Raw genomic sequence first — 12,773 nt, 5'->3', positions numbered from 1 at the left:
TATCAAGCTGATCTCCTTGGTGAACCTCTCAATATTCTCTTGCAGCAAGTGAGATACTGAAAAGACTGAAATACCAACCGCTTTCATCCTAGCTCCGTTCTCTCGAGGACCGAGCTCTCGATTTCCCGACACTGGGCTCTCTCCTGCCACTGCCCTAACCCCCTCCTTAGGAGTGTCTTCTCACCTCAGACATTCTCATCAGAGGAGCAGCTCTTTGAGGTTAACTCATCCGGCTAATGGGGTGCTAACAATTAGCAGAATCAGGCTCAGATTGTTGCCTGTGCTTTGAAGGAAATGGGGAGGCTTTATCTCACGGTTACTCGGTTGAAATCCTAACGATTTTTATTTGCCGGGTGAAATATTTCCGTGCTTTAATTCTGCATCGTTTCTTACCGTCTTAAATTGCGAATACAAGAAAATACCGTGTTTTTATGTTAAAAATTCGTTTGTGCGAATACAAAGATGCACGAGGTGTCTTTCCACTAAACGGGATTATCTTCCGGAAGACATTAACATATGAGGGACGTGAAAAGTATTTCCTAGAATCGGAACTAAAATAGTTCAATCTTATGCGTTGGAGGAAAAAAAAAAAAGAAAGAAAAAGGTAACTGGATCGTTTGTTAATTAATGGGAGACTTCAAACGGAGTTTTGCTGGATAATACAAATGCTTTCTCCATTACTCACTGTACGAGAACACAAAAAGCAGTAGAGACGGTCGTTTCATTTATGCTTTGTGGAATCTCTTAGGGGAAAAAAAAAGTTTATTTCCTTAACGACGTTTTTAATCAGTTTCTCTGGATTCTCAATTACTCCTCTGTACTTTTCCTCACAATTTAGTATGACATAATGATAAAGTGCAGGGTATTTACTACGTTGCTGTTGGCTTTGGTTCTGCTGTTTTGCTTTTCAAAACTGTGCTCTTCTCACTAAAATGAAAGATTCACTTCTTTCTTATCGCTTCAGTAATAGCTCCCCTTCCCTTAAAATGGCAGCAGAAGTTGTGATTCATGCTGTGGAAGAGCCTTGTGCTTGTGCCCAATACTGCCGCATAGGCATGGAAAAAAAAAAAAGGCTTTTACGTGACCTACAGTAGACAGATAAATCCGCAGTTAGCTTTAATCCGTAATTTGAAACAACGCTGGGATAAGTGTTGGCAGAGGAGAAGGTCCAAAATACATTGGAATTTCACAGGCTATTCTCAAACGTCCTAGAGGTCACTAAAGTCACTAGATTGGATGGGGCACAATGTGTCAACTTTAGTACATACCGTTTTTAGATATGCGTGGATTTGTGTCTGTTTTCTGTCTATACAGAGCTTGAAGATGGTAGAAATTGGTATACACAGAAACATGCTGGCATGCCTATGAGTTTAGCAGTTGCAGTCGTATATTGGTGGTTGCTTCTCAGTGCAGGCGGATAAATAATTAAACACATCCCTCCATACGTTTCGGCTTCAGCATTAGAAAAAAAAAATCATTTGGACATCAATTATTTATACATATCCTTGTTTATCTTCCTCTGACGACGAATTACACAAGGGCTAAGACTAATCAAATCTCGGAAATATTATTATTATTATTATTAATTTAATTATTTGTGAAAGCAGCGATAAAGGTCTTGTGAGCGAGTACCAAAATTAATAAAAAACAAAGACAAGGGGAGCTGCTCTCTGCTGATTATGGTATCTAGTCGGGATCCTGTTTTTGTGCGAAAAAGATGGGGTAATCCTTGGCTACATATTTACTGGCAGCATCTACGAATCAGATAGAGAAGTTACAAGGGTGCCATATTGAGAAGCTCCAGCACTAGTTTCCATTACCCAGATTATACCAGCGATATATAAACAGCTCCCAGCCCCTCCACCACTAACCTCCCCAAAGCACACCTCTATCAGCAGCTCACTGTTAATGAAAGCTTTCAATTGTTCCTGGGAAATAGAGTTCTCTAATATATTTTTGTCTTACCTGTAGAGTTGACCAAGAGATTTTCCGGCAAAATTCTTCAATCCCTCCTTGCCAGGGGTCAAAATCCTTTGTTTTACCGACTCCATTCCTGCAGTGATGCTCGCTCGGTTCTGCTCTGCTCTGGATAGGGCACTGCTACGAGCAACGATGGTTCATATTGCTTTAATCCTTTAACTTTTCCCCATCATTAAATGGTATCAGTGCAGCTCCGAGTAAAGGGAGAGTGAGAGAAAGCGTGCGCGCGTGTTTGAGAGGGGAAGAGCGTGCGGAGCCGGGGAGGGGGGGCGGGAGGGGGAGAGGGCGAGGGAGCGCGCCTGTGTGCGGCAGCGAGAGGGAGGCTGAGCGCTGCAGGCAGCCCCCGACTTTCCCGGCAGCGCGGAGCTGCGAGGCACGGTCAGAAAGTCTTCTCGGCCCCGCAAGCTTCAGCGATGACGGGCTCGGAGTGTGCCATGCCCGGCTGGGAGGGGACGGATGACCCCCCTCGGGAGCTTTGCAGAAGAATCGTGGTTTGATGCCGGAGGTTTCCCCGGCTGTAGAACGGAGGGGGAGGGGTGCGAATCCCCCCGGTAGGCAGAGAGCAGCGTACCCGGAGCTAAATCGGTCGGAGGGCGAGGAGCTCCGGTCCGCTCCGCGCTGCTGCCACCCGCCCACTAGCGCAGGTCGCGCCCCAGGGCGGCGGCGAGCGGCACCTCAGCCCGCTGCGCCTCTTTCAGCACCGCGGTCAGCGCCGCGTCCCACCCTATTCGCTCTCTGTAGAGCCCGACCCGCAGCGTTATGGGGCCATGGGCAGCCACTGGGAGAGCAAGTCGTGGGGGTAACAAGGACAGGGCCTTCCTGCAGTCAGCAGCACTGCGAGGGAAACGGGGTATTGGCTGCAAATAGTACAGATCTTGCTATAAGTATTCTAAAGGTGCATTTATTTATCGCTGCGTATGGACTTGCGCGGCTTATTTCATATCATATTGGCAATCATTTTCTTTTGAGTGCGTAATATCTTTCGTGCCCTCTGCATTCGTGTGTTATAACAGGCCCGAGTAACATTCAGACCCTTTGGCAGCGTATATTGTATAGGAACAAGTTTGGCACCTTCTGATAACACAGTTACTTTCCTTTCTAGAATCTAGCTGCAATTATCTGACTTCTCTCATTTGGCAGTAAATTGTACATACAAAACATTTTATTTCTCTTAAGAAAAAGGCCAATCTTAAAGCTCCTGTAGATTTGTCAATTGCAAAAACAAACAGGAACTTGTGTTCTAAAGAATTTCTTCTAAAATCATTATTCTCCTTTGCTTGCTTAGCCAGTGATAAAACGTAAAGTTTGGCTTCCTGGTGAAAATGTATGTTATAGCCACAATATCCCACAAGCAACTGCTCTTTGGATTTATATAAGCATTCGTTTCCGACGTTGCCCTCTGGTGTTGGGTTAGTGAAGTTTTACAGCAACAGAACACGTTTATAAAAGAAAAGCTAGTTATTTCAATGCTGTAATTCCTATTCAGCAGTGGACTGTCATTAGACTGATCTGTAGACTTCTGATATTTCTTTTAAAAGATGTAAAAGGTCCTTGAAGTAGTAAAATAGCAGCTGAAGCTACACGTAATTAAAACGTTGCTAATTGCATCACAACACAATACGGATTTCTGTGTTACAGCATGTACTGAACATGGTTTCTAGCATATGATTCCATACAGAATCATCATTCCCATTGCACTGCTGGAAGGATTTTTCCCTGTATATGCAAGCCTAGGCAGTTATATAAGCAAATCTTCCCAGTGTGCCACTGCAAATGCTCAGAGGAAACCTTTATACGTAAAAGGGGTGACATAAACATTTAGTGGAGAAGAAATGAGATTGAATTCCACAGAGAAAGCCTTTTTTTTTTTTTTCTTCTTTTTCTTCTTTTTTTTTCCCCCCAGAATTTGAGACTGTGAAATCTGCAGGGCAAAGGTGTTCTGTTTATTTACACACTACAAGCAAGAAGCTCTGGCCCTGATTTGATTTAGAAAGCTCAGAAGTGACAGTGTTTTTATGGCTCAATGTAGCAACAGGAATTTATATCAAAATCACAGCCTTTATCAAGTACATAATATCTGATTTTCTTGGAAAGAGAAATAATTTCTCATGCAATGTGAGCATGGATTTAAGGGCTAGATAAGACATTCCTGAGCATCTTCCAAGAGGAAAATAAGTTCTTATTAAGTGTGTAAAATATCCCACAGTAGTTTGCTATTATGGGCAATGAAAAACTATTGTGAACAGGCTGCTGATCTGAGCATTTAGAGTAGAAACATATATACATGTAATATGCTGATACCCTTGAGCTACATCCTGACCAAACTCAGCTCTTACTGTTTCAGAGTGAGAATTGACAGAAACAGTAGAAAGCAAATGTCAGCAGTATTATAAATGATGCACAGACTTGTCAGCTCTTTAAGTATTACATATTAATGTTTTAATTTAGGCAGAGTAAGACATTTTTAAAGGAAACAGCTAGGAAACTAAAATATAACAGTAATGTTATCAGTATAGTTATCAGTACTTATTTCTATAATGAATACTTCTCACAAAAAGCCTATTTCTAGCTCAGCTGAAATAATCATGCATCAGTAGCAGGTGAAATGGAACATGATGCAGAAGATTTTAGCATGGGCATCACCACTAAGTGTCCACGTATTGGTCAGAAGCAAAGAGAACCTGTCAAAAGCCATCCAGTGAAAAACACAGTTCTGAAAAATCTCTAAGAATACTGGAGGGATATTTCTGTAAGTAATCCATTTTACAGGTTTTTAACTGAGCTACTTTAATAAGTGAATTCACTCAGTTTTTCATATTTGCTTTACATCTTATTCTCAAAATTTCCCCCAGCAAACCTCTGCATTGGGTCTAAATATAGCATAATCCATTTTGAGGACTACAAAACCAACACAGCAGTTTACATTTATCCTGCTTAAGATATAGCACTGCTAAAGCAAACTGCACCCTCAGGTAAAACATCATTGAAAGAACCATAGAGTCACCAAGGTTAGGAAGGACCTTCAAGGTCATTCAGTCCAAACATTCGCCAACCTCCAATACTTCCCCAGTAAACCTTCTTTACTAGGAGAGTGGTGAGGTACTGGAACAGGCTGCCCCGGGAGGCTGTGGATGCCCCATCCCTGGAGGTGTTCAAGGCCAGTTTGAATGGGGCCCTGGGCAACCTGATCTATCTAGTAAATATGGAAGTTTGGTGCCCTGCCAGGCAGGGGGGGTTGGAGCTTCATGATCCTTGAGGTCCCTTCCAACCCGGGTCATTCAGTGATTCTGTGAAGCCATTTCCCCTAGTACAAGATCTAGAAGTTTCTTGAACACCTCTTTGAACAGTGACTCAACCACCTTCTTTCCTCCAGGCAGATGAACACTGCCTGCCAACTTGGTGTCATCTGTAAACTCACCAAGTGTGAACTGCAGTTCATTTTTTGACCTTGCCTTTGCTGACAAATGGATTTGCTCTTTCCTAGGGTCATGTACACAGAGGTTAGAAATGCATATGCATTTCATGATCCATTTTTAAAAGAAATTCTAACAGATCTAGTGGTTGGCAACTGGGTCCAAAGAGATTGCAAATGAATGATTATAGGTCCCTTCCAACCTGTGCCAGTCTATAATTCTGTGTGTTTCTTTAAATCATACAATCACACATATTACTTCTAATAAATTTTGTTTTCCTTGTGCACCAAAATGTGACAAAATACTGTCCTTAAAAACATGATATCACCTTTGAGAAAAAGTTCTGAGTTTAAAATTGTAGTTATTCCATTAAATGTATACCATACCATAAAATGTATACCAGTATTATCACTTTAGACTGAGGACAGCATAAACATGCCTTAAAAATTATGATGCAACTCTTCTATTTGTGGTAGCTGCTTATTGAACCTAATGGAAGCTGATGTCTCTTCTAAATAAATGTTACTTTTTTTGGTGGGGGGAACATAAAACTGTAAAATCCCAAAGTAAAGCTGAAATACTGACATTGTCAGGCTACTAGGAAGGAGGTTTTCATTACAACACTGCAAATATAAGTACTAATTTTTCTATGTGCCACAAAGAATTAGGGCTTGAGCTGAAACATACTAGAGCATGTATGTATGTGGACAGAAATTGCTCATTTGTGAGGACTCTTCCCCTTCTTAGAAATAGAAACATGGAACTTGGAGCAAAGATCATAGGGGCAAATAGAAAACCTAATAACATACCTCCAGACAGAAGACATTACTCTTACGGGGCACTTGTTAATTCCAGGCTGAACTGGAAGCACTTGTCCTGGAAACCTCTGCACTATTATAAAGGTGATACATACTCTAATGACTTGTTACACAGCCACAGATTGGAAACTTGCTGCTGCTTTCTGAAAAGATAACAAGTAATTTAACAAATCATTTACAAATCAAGCAAATGGAACCCCATAAAGATATCTGAAAACCGTACTTTTTGGGTAATAAGGAATAAGGAGTTCCCAGTGTTATTTCATAAGTCAGTATCAGGTTTTCAGATGATCCAGGGTGTGTTTGTCTCCTGTTCTGCAAGTGCAGTTTTCACTGTTGCAGTGAGGCTGCTGCTTCCGCCCCCAAGTGGTGAGAACCACTAGCACATGGCAAGTGAAATCTTTGGTTTTCTAATAGCACACCGCATTACATGTAAAAACAAAGCACCAGGTGATTAGAAGTTAGCTTATATGACCACACCATGACAAGACATTTTCCAGTTGGTCTACATAGAGAATTTCCTCTTTTAAAACCCAATTCTTTTGTAATATTAGCAACTCCAAACAAACAAAACAACCCTCTAAAAGAAATTCAGCCAATAGCAAATGTCTTTTAGACTGCCAAAGCAACTACATCAGTATTTTAAAATCTTTATTTATGGTGCATATTTGTATCTATTCAAAAGTATAGAATTCAACAGTACAGAAGTGTTTATCTTGAAAATAGATCTGGGTGCTTATCTTTTTGCTAAATAATATAGGAACATCTGCTCTTTTCCATTCCTATACTTCTCCATGAGTTAAATGCAGAGGACCCCTGAGGAAATCTAGCCATCTGTCACGCTACACAGACAGAAATGCACCTACCTCTGAGGGTGAAACGGAGTAACAATTCTCTTAGAACACAGACAAGCCATGCAACACTTGGTGAGTGGGATGCAATTACCCACAATGAGTCTTAGCCAGGGACTGAAGCATGTTATCTGCTGTTAATATGATGGGAATCTTTTTTTACAACATCAATCTATCACTTTATTGTCCCATAACATACACCATTGATTGGTTTAACAGCACAAGGGGGCTTTTACACAGGAGTTTGCTTCTTAGATAATCAGATCTGCTTGGAAAGCCTTGATACAAAATGTATCAGTTGAAGAATTTATGATGGTGCCTGTTTATTGCTAGAACTAGAAAACCAGAAACATCTTTTCTGAGGTTGCAGTAATCCTCTCTTTTCTGATGACATGTCTCTTAAAATTACTTTAAAGTGTATAAAGAGAAGTGCTGAGAGGATTTGCTATCAATTCAGATCACAGGTTTGTGCAGCACTGCAGATATTCGTTTAATAGAACAGCTATGTAGAAATAAAAGTAACTACACGTGCACCAATTGTGCAGGAAACTATTGGTGGTTTAAGAAAAAACAAACAAACAAAAAACAGCTCAGCATATGTATTTGAAAAATAGCCGTGCTTACCATAGCAGTGAACTGACATATGGGTTTGTGGGCATGCTCTTGGATTGCAGTGTTGAGTCTAGGATTGATATTGCTGCCTGAATTTGTCACTTCGTTTTTCCATACCTCCCTTTTTATTATTTATTTTAATACAAAACATAGAGGATGCTTCTCCTTTAGGTCAAATGTTGGACTATTAACAGATTTAATTAAATCACAGTACATAAAATGTTGTGTAGGAGGAACACGTGGAGTATCTGTTGAATTTAATGCAGCCTCTCTACAGAGAAATTCACATGTAAAACTATAATTAGTAATCTATACATACAAAGTATAATTCTCTGGTGATAGAAACAGCCAATACATTTCATCTTCACCACTATGCTCTGCCAGAATAGGTTCCGGTCATTTAAGGACACTTGTCTACTTTCTACTGTTATTACACAGCCTTTTTATGTAGAAAGGTATTGAAATGGCTTGTATAGCTGCATGAAAAATAAACAGGAAGGAAGCCTGCATGTTCAGTCAATGCTTGAGGTCAGTAGAGTCTTGTGGGAAGATATTGGTGATCCTTGTGCCTCCCCCTATATGTTACTCCTATGTTAAACTACAATTTCCAGCTAGCTGCTGACCATCATGTGAATTCCAGATTGAATATGATTAAATTTCATTACTTACATTTATGTGGGTCAACCGTCCCACTGCAAACCAGATCTAAGATAGGAAAAATAAAGATCTTATTAAGGTTCTGTACTGCTATAAAGGAATGGAAAGCACCACAATAATATTAGGGTGGCAAAATTGTTGGTAGCAACAAATAAAAATAAGCCCAAGTGCAAAAGCCACAGATGGAAACATAAAAGGGGGGAAAAAAGCTGTTTACCTTTGGAAGAGCTCAGAGAGATAGGGATTTTCAACAACAGAGGCCCTTATTTCCACTGCCAATCCTTAAATGAGGTCTGGGAAGGGGTGGATCCTGCCACCATTTACTTGTCTTCAGTAAAGCCAGATTCACACGAAAGCTAGACTGAAAAAAAAACAACAACCAGCTCTGATTATTGTTGTTTTTGTTAATCTCAGAAGTCATTACTGTATGAGAGCTATTGAACCATGGCCTGAACCACTGATGGAGCATATGGGGAAGGGTCCTGGTCAGCCCTGGAAGCACAGGTGAAAGCAATTCAGCTGTGTGACTAGAAGGTGTGGAGCCTGGCTGTACCTCTATTAGACCTCATTTAAGGGCTGACTGCCAGTGGGGATGGGTTTCTTCCTGGAGATCCCTTCTTGGTGAAGTTTTCTCCTGTGAACCTTGAATCTCCTGGTGCAGATGGGCAATCTTCTTCCATTCCTTTGTAGTCCCCCTTTGTTGTGTCAGTCTTTCTGTCACTGCACCTTTGTTGTAATGCCTTTCCCATTGTATTGTTCTGTCCAATTGCCACAGCTGTGGGTGGTAGTTATCCTCAGCACCTCTTTAACTTTTGAGAAGCAGGTTCTTAGCTTTGTATAAACCATTAAGTTCTCTCCTTTTTGATACAGTAAGTATGTAATAAGTTAAGTACTCAACATTTTGCTTAGGCAGTATGTTCATGGTTTTGGTGGCATAAAAGTTAATATTCCTATATTTACCACAAGGTAAAAAGGAAAACCAATATATTCAGAGGTAATATGTGTGCAGGGAAGGTCTTCCTACTGCTTTGCGGAGGGCATAAGTTGTTCCTTCTCCCTAGAAAGTCTTAGCACAATGCATATTTCAAGACAACAGGAAAACCTCTGCTTTATTTTAGGGCACTCCTAACAAGATCCATGTTAATTACATTGTGTTCTGTGGAGTGTGGGGAAGATTAAGGGTATCACATAGCCAGCTTGTTGCCAAGGCATCAGACATCTGTGAGCTCTAAATGTAACTAAAATATCAACTCCTCAATTAAGAGCCCTTTCCTGAATGTCAGAAGGAATATCTTCAAGCTTAAGCTCTGTGTGCATTTCATTTTATAATCTGTTGCTTTGGTGTAAACGTATCTTTTCTTATTTCTTCTCTTCTGTTATAAATACATTGTCATATCTAGCAGATTAGCTACTTGATTCCACTAGAGTAAGCTGTGATTCCAAGTCTATTGCATGGTGCTGTAGAATGATATTAACTTTGACGGTTGTATTAAACTATCATTGCTCTGGCAGGAACGGGCTTTGTGGACACAAACTGAAATGAGTATTGTGCTTCTGAACCCTTTTACAACTCATGCTCTGTAGCTGAGAAACTTTCTGGCTATTTTTGTGGCAAAGACTTTCTGGTTGCTTCCTTTTGAATCTTCAGGCCACTCTTAAATGGGGAGATTTTAAATGGCTTCTTTTCTCACACCAGGAGAAGTGATCAGTTTCACCATTAGTGCTATCTCAGCATGCTGCATTGTATGAGCCCTGAATGCTGCTCTGTTTGCTAAAGACAAATATAAGAGCGTAGACAGATCTTAGTGCTCCTTATTCTGTTCTAATGCCACTTAAACTTCTCAATACATGAGAAAATAATAATTTAAAGGAGGAAGAAGACAGCTGTCGAAGTTTTCTGCTTGGGCTGCATTCCTTCCTAACTCAGCAGGAGGCCTGTCTCTGCAGAGTAACAAGAAAGGAAACTGAGATTTGCCTTTCTGGATGGAACTAACCTTAATGTACACATTGCATTTTACTGGCAATCTATCTTTAGCTAACAAATCCTCATACACAGAATCACACCTTCTACAGCTTGTGTTCTCTCACCATTGTCGTTCTGAAGGCCTACTGAGGGGTATGTATTTCTTAGATACTAAGCCTGCTTTATTAATGAAAAATATGCATTACATCACAGTCAGGCAAAAACCACCACTGAAATGTGTATTAATATGGAAGAATATGAGCACAGTTCTATGCTGCTTGCCAGGTGTCCTAAAATCACACCCAAGGGGCTGCAGCTAGGTAATTAATTTCTGCAACACGTAACTTGTTAAATTTAGCTGTTTATTTTCTTGTTCTCTCTCACTCAATATTTTCCTCCAGTTCCAAACTGCAGGTCTTACTTTATGTATAAAAACTCCTGTAAAATCACCAGGGCTGGTTCCAGAACAAAAAGTAAGTTGTCTTACAGTAATCTGAATTGTGCTCTGAGTTTTCTGCACAGATGACTTCTTTTTCCCTTTATCATGCTAAACTGGAGACTTGATCTGTCTGTCTTTCTGAAGATGCAATTTAAAGAGGCTAGAAAATCAGTAGCTGAGTCCTTCTCCCACCCCATTCTTCCTTGCCATCTTCAACCTTGATGCCAAAAATCACATTTAGCTTTAGATTTTAGACCAGGGTTGGTGTACTTTTGGCTTCTCTGTTGCAGATTCAGCTTCCCAAACTAGAATTGAGTGTATTGGCTGGGATAGTCGGTGATTTTTGTTTGTGTGGGAAGGTGGTTTTTTAATTCTTTAGTCAATTACTTATTTAGGTGTTATGCATACATCCAGTAAAAATGGGTCTAAGACTTCCATTTGATTATATGTTGGTACATATTCCTTTCTTTCATGAAGTCTTATGCATTCCAAAAGGCTGAGCACATCATAATCATTGCAATGGCTGCCTTCTGTGGTCTTTGGCTTGACATGATGTTTTGACTTCCTATTAGGAATAATAATCCAACAATCCCAAGTTCTGAAATAACCACATTACCAACCTGAGTGGCTGGAAGGCAAATAGTCTCCAAAAATGCATTGCATTGGTAACATCTTCACTTCCAAATTCTCCTCCACTGGGAGGCCCCGTGGCTCATGGAAACACCTTTCCCTGGAGGTATTTTATATGTAATAAAAAAATCTCCACTGAACCCCTGAGTCGAGTCCAGCTCATGTTACTGCATCTCTGGTGATGGATCAATCCGCCCTGCTCTCACAGGCTAGTTTTCTTGGCAAGCTGTCAACTTCTTTTCCGTTTATGACAAGAATATTAATCACTCTCAGAACGGTGCGTGCTTCATCACCAGTGCACATCATAAATCACTGAGAGGTAATTTTGCATCTGGTTAACATTACACCTAAGGGCTTCGTGCAGAACATGCCATCACGGTCTGTATGGGCATCTTTCCTTCGCTTGTTTCTTGTATCATGTTTTCCAAAAGGCTTTGTGAATTGATTGCTTTTTCACTAAAAGGATGGATGACTAATCACGCAGCCTGAAGGAAATAGGGAAAGGGGGGGGTAGGGGTAGGGGAGGGAGAGCAGGTTTCCCTTCGTATAATCCTGGGTGGAGTACAGGACAGGTCAGACAGTATAACAAAACTACTCAAGTTTCTCTACTGAAAGTCCCTCTCGAGGAATAGGATTCTAAATACAGTAGGAATTTCTCATGAGTTCCAGCCTTTTTATAAGAAATATCTACAATGATGCACATTCTGGAACTGTTTTCCCACACCACTGACAGGTTGTCAGCCTGAAAACAGACCAGAACTAGACCTTTCCTGGGGTGGTAAAAGCTGTTTCTATTTCACATATCTATCCCCCTTTTTTCCCCAAAAATTCTTAATGCCTCATCTTTGTCTCTAGTCCCTGTTTCCCTGTAGTAGGGTGATGGAAAAGATACAGATCCAGTGGTTCTTGTATATGCATAAGTGTTATCAGTAGAAGTGTGATGGACGGTGTATGGGATATCTGAATCAACCTCTTTCTCCAAGCTTTTTATCAGTCTCTTTTTCCCTCAAGGATTAGAGGGACACAAATAGAAAGAGATCATCTTCAAAACTAAAATAACTGCAAACAGTTGATCACGTTGCCAGACATTTAGGCCCAACTCCAATACACTTGATGCTTAAATATCATTTTTCTTGCTATTTGCTACTTCAAGATAAATTAGGCTCAGAAATTCATTGTTATTTATGTATCAGGAAAGAGGTCTGAGGAAAATGAACACATGCAACTCAAGTTCTGGAAACGACGACTCAGTCTGGCAGAACAAGGTGGGAGACTGAGGATGTCAAGAACCACAAAACTTCTCATCTTTGATGATAACAAAATATAATGAAAACTTGCATTCTTAGTATTTTAAACCTTTCCCCAAAGCGTATTTAATTGCCTATTTAGAAATCTCAGCTTTTATGTGCT

At 40.4% G+C, this 12,773-nt stretch overlaps 1 protein-coding gene across 2 annotated transcripts in view; it reads right to left on the bottom strand.

The window, feature by feature from the left end:
* SLC17A6 (solute carrier family 17 member 6) overlaps positions 1–2,602 on the bottom strand; it is a 30,428-nt gene extending 27,826 nt beyond the window's left edge. Inside the window, exon 1 of one of the 2 annotated variants that reach the window (XM_015863427.2) lies at positions 1,966–2,602. In XM_015863427.2, coding sequence (XP_015718913.1) covers positions 1,966–2,051 — 86 coding nt within the window. In that variant the 5' untranslated portion in view covers positions 2,052–2,602. Of the gene's footprint in view, positions 1–1,268; positions 1,292–1,965 lie in introns of those variants that run through there. The other variant, XM_015863428.2, reaches the window with a different exon arrangement.
* Positions 2,603–12,773: the final 10,171 nt, after the last annotated feature.

Source organism: Coturnix japonica, chromosome 5 (assembly GCF_001577835.2).
Source record: "Coturnix japonica isolate 7356 chromosome 5, Coturnix japonica 2.1, whole genome shotgun sequence".
Lineage (NCBI taxonomy): Eukaryota > Metazoa > Chordata > Aves > Galliformes > Phasianidae > Coturnix > Coturnix japonica.
Note: the sequence above shows the minus strand (reverse complement) of the source record. Positions and strands in the feature narration are given on the sequence as shown.